Source organism: Megalops cyprinoides, chromosome 13 (genome assembly GCF_013368585.1).
Source record: "Megalops cyprinoides isolate fMegCyp1 chromosome 13, fMegCyp1.pri, whole genome shotgun sequence".
Taxonomy (NCBI): domain Eukaryota; kingdom Metazoa; phylum Chordata; class Actinopteri; order Elopiformes; family Megalopidae; genus Megalops; species Megalops cyprinoides.
Genome location: NC_050595.1, coordinates 3,732,501 through 3,749,122, shown reverse-complemented (window position 1 = coordinate 3,749,122; position 16,622 = coordinate 3,732,501). Strand labels below are relative to the sequence as shown.

General features: G+C 50.1%; 1 protein-coding gene across 1 annotated transcript in view; it reads left to right on the top strand.

The window, feature by feature from the left end:
* Positions 1–16,622, top strand: part of LOC118788242 (polyamine-modulated factor 1-binding protein 1) — a 119,258-nt gene that overhangs the window by 69,156 nt on the left and 33,480 nt on the right. Inside the window, exons 10-17 of the mRNA XM_036544198.1 lie at positions 1,974–2,120; positions 3,640–3,777; positions 6,659–6,742; positions 9,203–9,463; positions 10,390–10,569; positions 13,784–13,867; positions 14,852–15,019; positions 15,738–15,821. Coding sequence (XP_036400091.1) covers positions 2,067–2,120; positions 3,640–3,777; positions 6,659–6,742; positions 9,203–9,463; positions 10,390–10,569; positions 13,784–13,867; positions 14,852–15,019; positions 15,738–15,821 — 1,053 coding nt within the window. The 5' untranslated portion in view covers positions 1,974–2,066. The remainder of the gene's footprint in view (positions 1–1,973; positions 2,121–3,639; positions 3,778–6,658; positions 6,743–9,202; positions 9,464–10,389; positions 10,570–13,783; positions 13,868–14,851; positions 15,020–15,737; positions 15,822–16,622) is intronic.

Below are 16,622 nucleotides of genomic sequence, written 5' to 3'. Positions count from 1 at the left end.
GGCTTTTTGACCTTTGGGCACCATAAGGAGCTTATGTTATAGCATAGCAGCATGGTGTCTGTGCTTTTAAAGTTTACACAAAGTAACAGAGCTGCCTGTGTGGCTATAGAGAAACTCTAGGCTGCGCTAGGCTACAAGCCTCTACCTGAGGGATGAAGATGTTGGCAGACGCAGCGCAAAGCCTTGCTGTTTGTGTGTGTGCATGTATATATGTATGTGTGTGTGTGTGTGTGTGTGTGCGCGTGCGCGTGCGTATGTGTATGTGCGCTTGCATGTGAAAGTGTGTGTGTGTGTGTGTGTGTGTGTGTGTGTGTGTGTGTCTGTGTTTGTGTGTGCTTGTGTGTGTGTGTGTGTGTGTGAGAGCGTCGGAGTCTCGGCGACGTGTCCCCTCGGGTTCTCTGCCAGAGCGTTTCCGAATAGATCTTTATTTACAGAACAGACCTGGGAAACAGCTGGTCAATCCATTTAGCCTAAGGCCACCGATTTGTTCCTATTTACTACAACACCTAAAGAAAAGCCGGGATATTTTTCCCTCTCTCTCTCCTATTGATCCGCCGCTTAGAAAATCTGCTCTGCTGTCTAAACACTATTGATCCCCTCCCCTCCGCTGTGAGTTCCCACGCCGCTGTATAAAGGGACTGGATGAATTGAAATTTCATTTCCGACAACTTGTTCCTGTTATTTTACCCTTTTCTCTCCCCCCCCCAAACCGGAGGAAACGCGGGCGGCTGGCTGGCAGGCGGGCCGGCCTTCTGCTCCACGCCATCCCGTCTTCGGCCTGCGCCAGGAAGAGCAGGTCACATGACCACACAAGGCCGGCCCACACCTCGCACACACGCACACACAAACACGCACCTTCAGATGCAAGGGTACACACACACACACACACACACACTCACTCTCACCCGGGCCACCAGCGCCTCCTCGTTAGAAAACTTTTCCCTGATCGTCTCGGGGCATTACTGTCATTACCGCCTCTGTTACACGGGCGGGAGTTTGCTGGCAGGCCTCCCACTGGCCAGATGATTGATGATGGGGCGGGGGCTGGAGGAGCCAGCCAATCATGTCCATCCTGAGCCGCTGGAGGCGGAGCTGTCAGGACGGCAGCCAGACTCCTCGATCATACACAGCCCTACAGTGTCAGATGCTTCCATTTTCGGCGGGAGCAGGTGACCCCAGTTGAAATTGCTTTTCAGTTTTCAGTCTCTTCTCCCAAGTAAAACACAAGCTTCCCCTGGTGTTATCCGGAAGCTGTGGAGACGTATATTACATATTAGCATATTAATTTTAATTTCCCCGTGTTATTACATGATTCGTTTGCTGTGAAAACCCAGAGCATCTTGAGCAGCTCATATTTTACTGAATATGCAAACTTCCATAGCCGAATATTAACTTAAGCGGTTAATCTGAGCCCTGCCTCTGTCAAGGGTGAAAGAACACTGCCGCAGTGGGGATTGGAACACACAGCCTTCTGGTTGTGATCGGGGATGGGATCTGGTGTAGGTGTGTGTACCTGTCTCCCTGCGTGACGCTCTCTCTCTCTCTCCCTCTCCCTCTCTCTCTCTCTCTCTCTCTCACTCCCTCCCTCTGTCTCTCTCTCTCCCTCTCCCTCTCTCTCTCTCTCTCTGCCTCTCTCTCCCTCGCTCTCTCCCTGTCTCTCCCTCTCTCTCTCTCTCTCTGCCTCTCTCTCTCTCTCTCTCTCTCTGCCTGTCTCTCTCTCTCCCTCTCTCTCTCTCTCCCTCCCTGCCTCTCTCTCTGCCTCTCTCTCCCTCCCTGCCTCTCTCTCTCTGCCTCTCTCTCCCTCACTCTCTCCCTGTCTCTCCCTCTCTCTCCCTCTCTCTCCCCCCCCTCTCTCTCTCTCTCTCTCTCTCTCTCTCTCTCTCCCTGTCTCTCTCTCTCTCTCTCTCTCTCTCTCTCTCCCTGCCTCTCTCTCTCTCTCTCCCCCTCTCGCTCTCTCCCTCTCTCTCTCTCAGCTGCAGGAGAGGTCTGTGGAGGAGCGGAGGCTGCAGAAGGCGTTGGAGGAGCTGCAGGTGAGGGAGAGTGAGAGGGAGAGAGGCTGCACAGCCATGCAGCTGCAGCTCGGACGCACCAGGGACGAGCTCCACAGCGCCACCCACAGGGTATGTCCGGAACTGCGGCGCCTCTTCCTCCTCTGCTTGTGTCTGTGACTGTGTGATCAGGCCAGGAAACGCAGTCTCTCACCCGCAGTATCGAGGCCCTGTGCCAGCTCACCTAAACGTTCACATAATGACCTTGCAGCCGCCCCGCGCTCTGTGTTCAGGCTGCTAATGCTAATACATATTTTATATGATTATAATCATCATCATCGTATTCCTTATTACGTTAAGTGTAATTATTACACTTATGGCCAAACGCTTATTACTTTCCCTGGAGCCGATTTTTTTTATTATTATTATTCAACAAAACCATTTCTTCCATCTAATAAATGACACTTACAGATTTCCTCTTTGAAAAAAATTGAACACGCAGTCATAAAAGAAGACGTTCACACACACACACACACACACACACACACAGACGCACGCACACGCACACACACACACACACACACACACACACGCGCACGCACACAAACAGCCCGGAGCATCTCCGCCCGCTCCTGCAAAGTGCTCGATCTGAATTGCATATCCGCCTGGAAGCGGGCTGTCATAGGCTGGATTAAGAAAAATGGACGCGCAGTTTGTCACAAATTGGAAAATGACTTTTGGAAAAGGGGCGCTGGTGTGGAAATGAGGGGTATTAAAATTATAAATCAGTGTCTGGGTGCGCTGGCTCAGAGAGACGGGGGGTCAGAACGCAGACAGGCCTGAGGGGAAGGTGAGGGTTCTGGACGGACTCGAATGGATGGGTCAACAGAGAGGATCAGGGTTATGGTCTAGTCCAAACAGACAGACCTAAGGGAAAGACAGAGGCTCTGGACTGGCCCAAACAGGTAGGTCTACAGAGAGGATCATGGTTCTGGACTGGCCCAAACAGGTAGGTCTACAGAGAGGATCATGGTTCTGGACTGGCCCAAACAGGTAGGTCTACAGAGAGGATCATGGTTCTGGACTGGCCCAAACAGGTAGGTCTACAGAGAGGATCATGGTTCTGGACTGGCCCAAACAGGTAGGTCTACAGAGAGGATCATGGTTCTGGACTGGCCCAAACAGGTAGGTCTACAGAGAGGATCATGGTTCTGGACTGGCCCAAACAGGTAGGTCTACAGAGAGGACCACGGTTCTGGACTGGCCCAAACAGACAGGTCTGAGTGGGGGGTCAGGGTTCTGGTCTCAGCCAGATGGGCAGAGGAAGTGAGGAGTCCTGTGTGGATCATCTCTTCTGTACTCATCTGATCAGATCCGTTCTCAGCACCTCTTACACTTTCATTTGCTAATGGGCCATTTCTGAGGTGTGATATGCATTATGCATTATGCAGAGGTGTCTGCTGACAGAGTACTGACATAACTCCCCTGCATGCGTGGGTGTGTGTGTGTGTGTGTGCGCGCGTGTATGTGTGTGCGCGCGCGTGTGTGTGTGTGCGCGCGTGTGTGTGTGTGCGCGCGTGTGTGTATGTGTGTGTGCGTGCGTGTGTGTGCGCGCGCGTGTGTGTGTGTGTGTATGTGTGTGTGTGATTAGTTTCAGCAGCAGGAGCGTGCAGCTCAGGAGCAGGGGGAGGAACGGCAGCGGTTGGAAGAGCGCTGTGAAAAGCTGCATGGGGAGGTGAGCCAGCTGCAGGAACAGCTGGAGATCGAGAGGGGAGCGCTACAGAGACAGGTCAGTCCCCCAGCACTTCGCTCTCAACCACACCTCCTACCGAACGGCCACACCTTCGACCGCACACGCTACCTAACGATCACACCTTCAACCACACTCACAAACAAGCCCGCTACCTAACGATCACACCTTCAACCACACTCACAAACAAACCCGCTACCTAACGGCCACACCTTCGACCGCACACGCTACCTAACGATCACACCTTCAACCACACTCACAAACAAACCCGCTACCTAACGATCACACCTTCAACCACACTCACAAACAAACCCGCTACCTAACGGCCACACCTTCGACCGCACACGCTACCTAACGATCACACCTTCAACCACACTCACAAACAAACCCGCTACCTAACGGCCACACCTTCAACCACACTCACAAACAAGCCCGCTACCTAACGATCACACCTTCAACCACACTCACAAACAAACCCGCTACCTAACAATCACACCTTCAACCACACTCACAAACAAACCCGCTACCTAACGATCACACCTTCGACCACACTCACAAACAAACCCGCTAACCAATGACCACACCTTCAAGTGCACCACACCTTCAGCCACACCTGCTACCTAATGACCACACCTTAAACTTCACTCACGAACATACTGACCAACAACCGTGCCTTCAGCCATGTTCACAAACATACTCACTGTACCATTAAGTGCACAAAAAATACTCACTCCCATTTCTTTGCATAATGACAATACTTTCAACCATGCTCACATATTCACAACCGTCACACTGTTTAATGACCATACCGTCAACCACATACAATAAAAAAAATATCCTAGCATCTCCCTGTTTAACAACCACACTCACAAACCTATTCATTTCCATGAGCCCCGAGCATAAACATCCTCACGACCGAACAGCCACACATTCAACATATGCCAATATTCTCATTATCAACACACTGTCCTAATAGCCGTATTTTCAAACAGCCATCAGCCATCCCCGCAAACTCCACCTTGCCTCTCTCTGACACTGTGCATCAGCTGGTTCAGACAAAAAGGCTACGCACACAACTGCCCGGGGTCTGCAAACCTTGACACCAATGACGAAGCACACTGGGAGCTCAGCAGATAAAAACATATATGAGGCTTTGAAACCAAGAGCGCCGAGTTGCCCTGCACACCTTCTGAGATGTGGTGGAAGGCCACCTTTTCATTCCGGCAAAAAAAAAAAAAAAACAACCACTCGACCTCTTCTTTATTGAGAATTCAAGGTGTGTACAGATATTGGTTATTGTATGACATGTGAGGTTAAGCGTGATATCGCCTTGGGACTGTGTACAAAGAAAGCGCTTTGAGCGGAGGGCAGTTAAACCCTGAACCCCGGAGTGCTGTGCTCCGTCACTGCCAGCCGTGACAGCCTCAGTCCTGGGTGGAAGTGCTGCACTTTCAAAGCCAGACAGTAACTTCATTATAATGTTCATCCGGCTCTCCTCCCTCCCCTGCTCTCTCGTCTCTGTTTGCTCGAGAGCGCGGTGCGCGCAAGGGAAGGGTGTTTTTCTTCTCTCTCTCTTAACTTTTCAAAGCCGGCGTCTCTGAATCAGCCGGGCTGGGGTGAATGTCAGCTCCCTCGCGGAGAGTTTCGCCAATAAAGCGGCGGGTTTGGAAGTCGGACTCCAGCGTCCCACCGCAGCGGAGCGGAGCTCGGCGCTCTCCCACACGCGCCCTTGGCCCCGGCGTCACCCAGCCCCCGGCTCCCCGGCCTCCCTCTCAGTATTCCATCCGCCTCGTCTCTCCTCTGACTGCGCCTCGTCGTTTTTAATATTGAGATATTTAGAGATGTTGCCGATGAGGGGGGGGAGAAGAGGCACTCTGTTTGATCAGAGTTTCAGACCGCACCATCCTGTGAACTTTCTCACCGCAGTTTAGTGGAAGGAGAGTGAGTTTCTGACATGCTGTTCCGCAGCAGACAGAGAAGAGCCACGCTGTCGGCCTAATGCTCAAACCACCACTAGGCTATCGCAGGGGAAGCCAAGGCGAAAAACTCAGGCCTCAGAAAGATGGTTTCAGCTCCCCCTGACACAGTTCAGTCACTGACCCAGCAGTGCATTCACGTCTGATTGTATGGATAGTGTAGTATGCTTGAAAATGTCATACCCCAGTTGCCAAAAAAGTGCTTCAGCTGCACACTATCCAGGAAATGTCCACATTACCTATCCCAGAATTCGTTGCAAAATAAATGGGGTGGGGCTTATGGCTGAGTTTTTTAAAAAAACGACAGACAATTTGAACAGATGTGTGTTGTCAGTATACAAGCAGCTAGATAGCAACCACATTATCCTTGATAACCATGATAACCATGCTTGCTAGCCTCTATTGTAGCTAACGTGAGAGTTTGTGCATTTAGAATTCTGACAGAGAAGTGCATTCACAATTGATGCATACTGTGTACTTGCATACTTCTTGATGTGTACTAAAATATTTAGTATAATGTACGTACTGTGAAGCGTATTAGCATGCAGTATGTTAGTGTGTGATTTGGGACACGGCCATTATCAGCTCAGCCCACAGCCCATGAGGTGGGAAGAGTTAATGGGAAGTAAAACTCTGAGTGAAATAGCAGCACATCTGAATTTATTTCAAATTCAGATAAGAAATGTTTTTTGTTCATTTACATGTAGCTTGTGTTAAAAAAGCTATGGGCACAGATAAAATGTTCAATAAAACAATACAGCAACGAACAAAACCGAAAAGTGTCTGTACTCCCTGATCCAAATAATACTGGATTCGTTTGTTATAATAAACATTTTTTCCTGTCTGTTGCTATTGCAGAAATATACAGACGGAGTTGCTTTCTCTGCAGTTGAGTTGCATTCTCTCTCTCTCTCTCTCTCTCTCTCGCTCGTCTTTGTCCGCAGCTGTGTGAGAAGGAGGAAGAGCTGGAGAAGATGACGACTGGACACAAGCAGCTGAAGGACAAGGTCGTCGCCGCAGAGCGCAAGGTCCTGTCAGCAGTGCGCTGCGCTTCCACTCTGGCCATTACCCATAATGCTGCTTGCTTAGCGCCAGCTGAAGCAGCTCAAAGTTCCAGAGCTCTGTCGCCCTCTCGTATCCACTCTCGATGACTGGAAGGGATCGCGCGATCTGTTGGTTATATACACCGTAAAACAACATGGGAGCTTTTTAAGGCAGGGTGTTTGTGCCTGGATCTGCTTCTCTGTGTGTGTAACTGCGCACACATGTATGTCTGTGTCTGTAGGGGGCGTGTGCATATGTGTGTGGTTGCGTGTGTGCGTGTGCGTTCGTGTGTGTGTGTAGGTTGTGTTGGGTGTGTGTGTGCATGTATGGGTGTGAGTGTGTGCGTGCGTGTTAGTGGCCCTGAGTTTAGCCCTGCTGCAGACAGTAGTGAGAGGGAGTGTGTGTGTGTGTGTGTGTGTGTGTTAGTGTGTTAGCGTGTGTGTGTGTGTTAGTGTGTGTTAGTGTGTGTTAGTGTGTGTGTGTGTGTGTGTGTGTGTGTGTGTGTGTGTGTTAGTGGCCCTGAGTTTAGCCCTGCTGCAGACAGCAGTGAGAGGGAGTGTGTGTGTGTGTGTGTGTGTGTGTGTGTGTGTGTGTGTGTGTGTGTGTGTGTGTGTGTGTTTGTGTGTGTGTGTGTGTGTGTGTGTGTGTGTGTGTGTGTGTGTGTGTGTGCGCGTGTGTGTTAGTGGCCCTGAGTTTAGCCCTGCTGCAGACAGCAGTGAGAGGGAGTGTGTGTGTGTGTGTGTGAGTGTGTGTGTGTGTGTGTGTGTGTGTGTGTGTGTGTGTGTGTGTGTGTGTGTGTTAGTGGCCCTGAGTTTAGCCCTGCTGCAGACAGTAGTGAGAGGGAGTGTGTGTGTGTTTGTGTGTGTGTGTGTGTGTGTGTGTGTGTGTGTGTGTGTGTGTGTGTGTGTGCGCGTGTGTGTTAGTGGCCCTGAGTTTAGCCCTGCTGCAGACAGCAGTGAGAGGGAGTGTGTGTGTGTGTGTGTGAGTGTGTGTGTGTGTGTGTGTGTGTGTGTGTGTGTGTGTGTGTGTGTTAGTGGCCCTGAGTTTAGCCCTGCTGCAGACAGTAGTGAGAGGGAGTGTGTGTGTGTGAGTGTGTGTGTGTGAGTGTGTGTGTGTGTGTGTGTGTGTGTGTGTGTGTGTGTGTGTGTGTGTTAGTGGCCCTGAGTTTAGCCCTGCTGCAGACAGTAGTGAGAGGGAGTGTGTGTGTGTGTGTGTGTGTGTGTGTGTGTGTGTGTGTGTGTGTGTGTGTGTGTGTGTGTGTGTGTGTGTGTGTTAGTGGCCCTGAGTTTAGCCCTGCTGCAGACAGTAGTGAGAGGGACTTGCAGACGGCAGCTGGGAAAAGCCTTGTTAGCGCGCTAACGAAGCTAGGCTTACAGCCCGCGCGATCTGGAAACCCAATTAAAACGGCTCCCAGACAGCGTTTGAGCCCAGACAGGAGCAGAGCCACATCGCTGTGACACAGGGATGGACACAGCGGAGAGCCAGAGGGCCAGATCCCCCGGGGGGAGGCAGGCCCTCTCACACAGGGCAGTAACAGGCACGCCCCGCAATGAAAGAGTCATTTCCCATGCTTTATGGTACCCAAAAAGACCTCTCTGTGAGGTGAGTAACCCAGCGTGAGTGGTGAGCTCGGAGACAGAGTGTTTTTACAGCGCAGACTGTGTGTGCTCTGGGACGGCAATAAACCACCGACTTCAAAGCGTGTCTAACCAGCACTTACTGCAGAGAGCCCTCCGCTAGCAGCGCGAGATTACTGTGAAAACAGTGTGGACAGCTTGATTAATACGAGCCCGCAGAGGTGCATGGTGCAGTATATTTTCACGCTTAGCCTGGACTCCTTCGTCTCGTTCCTGTTTGTTAATATCATCGTTTCACAGCGGTAGCACTTTGGCAGCTGCAACAGAAATAATATTAATAATAGTTATAATAAAATTAAAGTAAAAAACAAGAGCCCCACTCAAAATTAATTCCTGAAAAGGTCATTATTTATGTGATGTGTAGGACCAAAAGGTTTAGTATGTAGTAGGCCAACTAAGTTTGATTCATAACCAGACAATTGCAGGTTCATATCTCCCGCTGGTTTTGGTGCGTGACCGTGAGCTGGTTTCTGGTTTGGTTGCGTAACCATGTGCTGACCGTGGGCTGGTGTGTGGTCTGTATGTGTGACCGTGTGTTGACTGTGGGCTGGTTTCTGGTCCAGGTGCATGACCGTGGTGCTGGTTTCTGGTCTGGGTGTGTGACCGTGGTGCTGGTTTCTGGTTTGGTTGCGTGACTGTGTGCTGACCGTGGGCTGGTGTGTGGTCTGGGTGTGTGACCGTGGCGCTGGTTTCTGGTTTGGTTGCGTGACCGTGTGCTGACCGTGGGCTGGTGCGTGGGCTGGTGTGTGACCGTGGCGCTGGTTTCTGGTTTGGTTGCGTGACCGTGTGCTGATCGTGTGTGCGCAGGTGGAGCAGACCGAGGCGCAGGCGGCTCGGCTGCAGCGGGAGGCGGAGCTGGCGGGGCGCTGGAGGCGGGAGGAGTGGGAGTGGAGAGACCGCTGCCACAGGGCCTCGGAGGAGCTGCGGATCAGGGACACAGAGCTGGCGGAGGTGCGGCGTGCCCGGGACACCGCCCTCAGGGGCCTCAAACAGCAGGAGGAGCGGGCCCAGAGGCTGGGGGCCGAGAGACAGAGCCTGCAGGAGACGCTGGAGGACCTGGAGTCCCGGGTACGAGGGGCGGGGACATCCCATCAGGTCACAGGGGTCTAACAAAGTTCTGTCTAACTGTTCTAATCCAGATCAGTTCAGGCTCCCCCCCTTCAGAGGACACGTGGGGTGGGTCTTTCCCTTCTTGTTGAAGAGTGAAGGTGAAGCGTTCCCTTGGAATGTGATAGGCTTGGGTGGGTCATCTCTTTGAAGGAAGAAAAATCTGTGCCATTCTGATTGGCTGCCTAAAGTTCCCAGCCTCAAACCTCTGACTGTCCAGGGGTTGGTGTTAATCGAGGAAGGGAATTTAACCCTCAACAACATTCAAAACGCATTGTATACTGTAGTTCAGTGGACATCTCCCTGTACAAGGTTTTCAATCACAGCAATAACAGATACCCGCAGTCCTGCACTTTGTCGAAAGTACAGTGCTTCCTCATGTTAACTGGGGCAGTGTTTGGAAAAGCAGGGAGAAAAAAAAGTGCTTTGTGGACATTATTATATGTAATTTACAATAATTTCTGCAAACCTGAATAACAGCTTCTCCAGAAGGGCATGAAACCCAGGATGTCTGATTTGCCATGAAATGGGAGACACAGGACAGGATAAACCCCAGCTCCAACCCTAACACCTTCCGGCAGAAAAATCGTGTGGCCAATTAGAGATTTGTTCATTACATGAGGAAATTTAAAAATGGGACGGAATGTTTTTTCCTTTTGGTAATTTGGTTGCTTTGAAGTGGATTCACTAGATGCTTGTTTTCTTTTCTTCCTCCTGTAAAAACGGCAGCATTTTCGGATCGTTGCTGTAAAGCTGATAGTCAGTGTGTTTCACAGCTCTCTGAAAAGAAGCAGAGGAACAAGGCCTCCTTCAACCGCCGTTATGGTACAATAAAATACAACCTGCCGCCGTCACTGGTTTTATGACATCACTTCCTGTTCCCGCAGCTGGCCCAGCGAGAGGAGAGGACGGCGGCCCTGGCCGCGGAGGCGGGGTCTCTCAGAGCGAGGCTGCAAGCCCAGTGTGACGACACCCACACTCTCCGCCAACAGCTGCTCAGCTCCCAAGATGCACTGCAGCAGGTGACGGCGGAGCTGAGGGCCTGCAGGGTTCACATGGAGGAGCAGGTGAGGGAGACGAAGTCTAACCTTGTAATGCAATTTTTTCCTGTTGTCTGTGTTACTAGAGTGTTGAGTCACATTTTCTGAATGAGAACATACGCTGTGTGTGTAGTTGTAGTGAATATGAGAGTGTACGCTGTGTGTGTAGTTGTAGTGAATATGAGAGTGTACGCTGTGTGTAGTGAATATGAGAGTGTACGCTGTGTGTGTAGTTGTAGTGAATATGAGAGTGTACGCTGTGTGTGTAGTTGTAGTGAATATGAGAGTGTACGCTGTGTGTAGTGAATATGAGAGTGTACGCTGTGTGTAGTTGTAGTGAATATGAGAGTGTACGCTGTGTGTAGTTGTAGTGAATATGAGAGTGTACGCTGTGTGTAGTTGTAGTGAATATGAGAGTGTACGCTGTGGGTAGTTGTAGTGAATATGAGAGTGTACGCTGTGTGTGTAGTTGTAGTGAATATGAGAGTGTATGCTGTGTGTGTAGTTGTAGTGAATATGAGAGTGTACGCTGTGTGTGTAGTTGTAGTGAATATGAGAGAGTACGCTATGTGTAGTGAATATGAGAGTGTACGCTGTGTGTAGTGAATATGAGAGTGTACGCTGTGTGTAGTTGTAGTGAATATGAGAGTGTATGCTGTGTGTGTAGTTGTAGTGAATATGAGAGTGTACGCTGTGTGTAGTTGTAGTGAATATGAGAGTGTACGCTGTGTGTGTAGTTGTAGTGAATATGAGAGTGTACGCTGTGTGTAGTGAATATGAGAGTGTACGCTGTGTGTAGTGAATATGAGAGTGTACGCTGTGTGTAGTGAATATGAGAGTGTACGCTGTGTGTAGTTGTAGTGAATATGAGAGTGTACGCTGTGTGTGTAGTTGTAGTGAATATGAGAGTGTATGCTGTGTGTGTAGTTGTAGTGAATATGAGAGTGTACGCTGTGTGTGTAGTTGTAGTGAATATGAGAGAGTACGCTGTGTGTAGTGAATATGAGAGTGTACGCTGTGTGTAGTGAATATGAGAGTGTACGCTGTGTGTAGTTGTAGTGAATATGAGAGTGTACGCTGTGTGGAGTTGTAGTGAATATGAGAGTGTACGCTGTGTGGAGTGAATATGAGAGTGTACGCTGTGTGTGTAGTTGTAGTGAGTATGAGAGTGTACGCTGTGTGTGTAGTTGTAGTGAGTATGAGAGTGTACGCTGTGTGTGTAGTTGTAGTGAGTATGAGAGTGTATGCTGTGTGTAGTGAATATGAGAGTGTACGCTGTGTGTGTAGTTGTAGTGAGTATGAGAGTGTATGCTGTGTGTAGTGAATATGAGAGTGTACGCTGTGTGTAGTGAATATGAGAGTGTACGCTGTGTGGAGTTGTAGTGAATATGAGAGTGTACGCTGTGTGTAGTGAATATGAGAGTGTACGCTGTGTGGAGTTGTAGTGAATATGAGAGTGTACGCTGTGTGTGTAGTTGTAGTGAGTATGAGAGTGTACGCTGTGTGTAGTGAATATGAGAGTGTACGCTGTGTGGGTAGTTGTAGTGAATATGAGAGTGTACGCTGTGTGTAGTGAATATGAGAGTGTACGCTGTGTGTAGTTGTAGTGAATATGAGAGTGTATGCTGTGTGTGGAGTTGTAGTGAATATGAGAGTGTATGCTGTGTGTGGAGTTGTAGTGAATATGAGAGTGTACGCTGTGTGTAGTTGTAGTGAATATGAGAGTGTACGCTGTGTGTAGTGAATATGAGAGTGTACGCTGTGTGTGTAGTTGTAGTGAATATGAGAGTGTACGCTGTGTGTAGTGAATATGAGAGTGTACGCTGTGTGTGGAGTTGTAGTGAATATGAGAGTGTATGCTGTGTGTAGTTGTAGTGAATATGAGAGTGTACGCTGTGTGTAGTGAATATGAGAGTGTACGCTGTGTGTGTAGTTGTAGTGAATATGAGAGTGTACGCTGTGTGTTGTAGTGAATATGAGAGTGTACGCTGTGTGGAGTTGTAGTGAATATGAGAGTGTATGCTGTGTGTGTAGTTGTAGTGAATATGAGAGTGTACGCTGTGTGTAGTTGTAGTGAATATGAGAGTGTACGCTGTGTGTGTAGTTGTAGTGAATATGAGAGTGTATGCTGTGTGTAGTGAATATGAGAGTGTACGCTGTGTGTAGTGAATATGAGAGTGTACGCTGTGTGGAGTTGTAGTGAATATGAGAGTGTACGCTGTGTGTAGTGAATATGAGAGTGTACGCTGTGGGTAGTTGTAGTGAATATGAGAGTGTACGCTGTGTGGGTAGTTGTAGTGAATATGAGAGTGTACGCTGTGTGTAGTGAATATGAGAGTGTACGCTGTGTGTAGTGAATATGAGAGTGTACGCTGTGTGTGTAGTTGTAGTGAATATGAGAGTGTACGCTGTGTGTGTAGTTGTAGTGAATATGAGAGTGTACGCTGTGGGTAGTGAATGTGAGAGTGTACGCTGTGTGTAGTGAATGTGAGAGTGTACGCTGTGTGTAGTGAATATGAGAGTGTACGCTGTGTGTAGTGAATATGAGAGTGTACGCTGTGTGGAGTTGTAGTGAATATGAGAGTGTACGCTGTGTGTGTAGTTGTAGTGAATATGAGAGTGTACGCTGTGTGTGTAGTTGTAGTGAATATGAGAGTGTATGCTGTGTGTGTAGTTGTAGTGAATATGAGAGTGTACGCTGTGTGTGTAGTTGTAGTGAATATGAGAGTGTATGCTGTGTGTGTAGTTGTAGTGAATATGAGAGTGTACGCTGTGTGTAGTGAATATGAGAGTGTACGCTGTGTGGGTAGTTGTAGTGAATATGAGAGTGTACGCTGTGTGTAGTGAATATGAGAGTGTACGCTGTGTGTAGTGAATATGAGAGTGTACGCTGTGTGTGTAGTTGTAGTGAATATGAGAGTGTACGCTGTGTGTGTAGTTGTAGTGAATATGAGAGTGTACGCTGTGGGTAGTTGTAGTGAATATGAGAGTGTACGCTGTGTGTGTAGTTGTAGTGAATATGAGAGTGTACGCTGTGGGTAGTTGTAGTGAATATGAGAGTGTACGCTGTGTGTAGTGAATGTGAGAGTGTACGCTGTGTGTAGTGAATGTGAGAGTGTACGCTGTGTGTAGTGAATATGAGAGTGTACGCTGTGTGTAGTGAATATGAGAGTGTACGCTGTGTGGAGTTGTAGTGAATATGAGAGTACACATTGTGTGCGTTGTATGTGTTGCTGTGCAGGATGCCCAGAATGTGGAGCAGGTGGAGGAAATCCAGGCAGAGCTTGTTCAGCTTCAACAGCAGTACACCACCTGCTACAGCCAGGTACCTCAGCCGGCTCTCACACACCTGCTGAACCCAGGTACCTGAGCCGGCTCTCATACACCTGCTACAGCCAGGTACCTCAGCCGGCTCTCACACACCTGCTACAGCCAGGTACCTCAGCCGGCTCTCACACACCTGCTACAGCCAGGTACCTCAGCCGGCTCTCACACACCTGCTGAACCCAGGTACCTGAGCCGGCTCTCATACACCTGCTACAGCCAGGTACCTCAGCCGGCTCTCACACACCTGCTGAACCCAGGTACCTGAGCCGGCTCTCACACACCTGCTGAACCCAGGTACCTGAGCCGGCTCTCACACACCTGCTGAACCCAGGTACCTGAGCCGGGTCTCACACACCTGCTACAGCCAGGTACCTGAGCCGGCTCTCACACACCTGCTGAACCCAGGAACCTGAGCCGGGTCTCACACACCTGCTGAACCCAGGTACCTGAGCCGGCTCTCACACACCAGCTGTACCCAGGTACCTGAGCCGGCTCTCACACACCTGCTGAACCCAGGTACCTGAGCCGGCTCTCACACACCTGCTACAGCCAGGTACCTGAGCCTGCTCTCACACACCTGCTGAACCCAGGTACCTGAGCCGGGTCTCACACACCTGCTGTACCCAGGTACCTGAGCCGGCTCTCACACACCTGCTGAACCCAGGTACCTGAGCCGGCTCTCATACACCTGCTGTACCCAGGTACCTGAGCCGGCTCTCACACACCTGCTGTACCCAGGTACCTGAGCCGGCTCTCACACACCTGCTGAACCCAGGTACCTGAGCCGGCTCTCACACACCTGCTGAACCCAGGTACCTGAGCCGGCTCTCACACACCTGCTACAGCCAGGTACCTGAGCCGGCTCTCACACACCTACAGGAGCAGGCTGTGTTTGAGTAACTGGTGGGGTTGAGTGTTTGTGGTTGTGTCTGTGTCTGTGTGTGTGTCTGTGTGTGTGTAATGGAGGTGTTTTTCTCTGCAGCTGGTGCAGGAGGAACAGGCTGTCTCCAGGCTGAAGGAGGAGCTGGGGGAGGAGGGGGTGCAGAAGGAGAATCTGGCCTCTCAGGTGATGGAGCTCAGTGCAGAGACCCAGAGACTGCAGCAGGAGCTGGAGCGGCTCTCAGAGAAACACAAGGCAGCCCAGCAGGAGGTAACCCCTCACTCCCTAACCCCTCACTCCCTAACCCCTCACCCCCTAACCCCTCACCCCTAACCCTGCCCTTACCTTAACTTCTCACTCCCTAACCCCTTACCTTAACCCCTCACCGCCTAACCCCTCACCCCCTAACGCTTCACTCCCTTCACTCCTCGCCCCCTAACCCCTCACCCCCTAACCCTGCGCCTAAAACCAGCGTCCCCTTAACCCCTAACCTCCAACCCTCTACCCAACACCAGCCTCACCTTCACCCCTCACCCCTTAACCTTGGTGTTTCAGAATCAGGCAGGCCACTGTATCATCAGTCATATTTCACTTACATCACGCTCTTAACAAAGGAACTGTCACACAGAGTTCCTTTCATGCAGAGAACAGGCCAAAATCAGGAGCGGTACAACACGAAGAGGAGTGGAAAAACAAGAGTAATGAGGAGGAGAGAACAGATCTGCCAGAATCACAGCATTAAAATCAAAGGGCTATTCTGAGCTGTGTTAGTTTGTTAGCAAAGAGATGTCCTGCTACTGTAACTCTTTGTTTTATGAGTTTTATGTAAGATGCTCTGGTATACAATGCCTCACTTTTGTAGTTTGTACTTTGTTTTAGTCTGATGTTCTGCTGCTGTGCTTGAGATGAGCTGTTACAAAGGCTGTAGACAGTCCAGATTTTTGTGTACTGTAACTGTTTTTGATCGAAAGCTATCATGGTCACACAGGTGGTCAGCAGGGATGAAACCATCCTGAATCTGACAGCTGATCTGAGGACAGCCCAGGAGCATCTGAAGACAGCGCAGGAGGAGGTGAGGCTGACCTCTGAACCCTGTATATCGTTCACAGGTCCCCACGCTCATATCAACACAACTGTCACCTCACTCAGCATGGCCGTCCTCGCTCACTGACCACGCGCTCGCAGTATGGTTTATCCTGAATGCCTTGACTTCGCTCTTGCCACATGGAATATGATGTTCTCTGTTCTTCTGTGTGTGACATGCAGATCTGAGCCTTGTGAGGCCTAGCTGCTAACCTTGGCACAGAAGTAGGCCATGGGATGAGTTCGCCATTGCTGTGTTTGGCCTCCTGGCACTGAACAGGAGGGTCCCTGCTCTGTATGGGAGAGCTTCATGTATGACACATGAATGTTGCATGACTGAGAGTGCGGTCATGAGAAGGTAGTACTACATGAGGGTCTACATCCTGCATTCCACCACAGAATTCTCCCAGAACCCCAAAAACCCAACAACAGCCCTGATTGGATCTCCCACAATCCCAAGTCATCTTCTGGATCTCTGATTGGTTCTCCCAGAACCCTAAGGAGTCCTCCAGGGCTCTGATTGGATCCAGCTGGAGTCATCTCAGGGCAGTGGCTGGTCTCTCTATTCTTGCATGTTCCCGGTTGCCTGGAATCCAGATCGGCCTGCATTCCCTATTCCCTGCCAGGCTTCACCTTTGAGTTTCCAGCTGTAAACAAAACTTTGGAGGCCTGGTGTCAGGAGTGCTGTCCCAGGTGTGGGTTTATTTATGCATTTTTGACTGGTCAGGCATTCGTTTGCCCGAGTGTCCTTGTTTGTTATAAATCGGGACAGCGCTGTCACTTCAGTGCA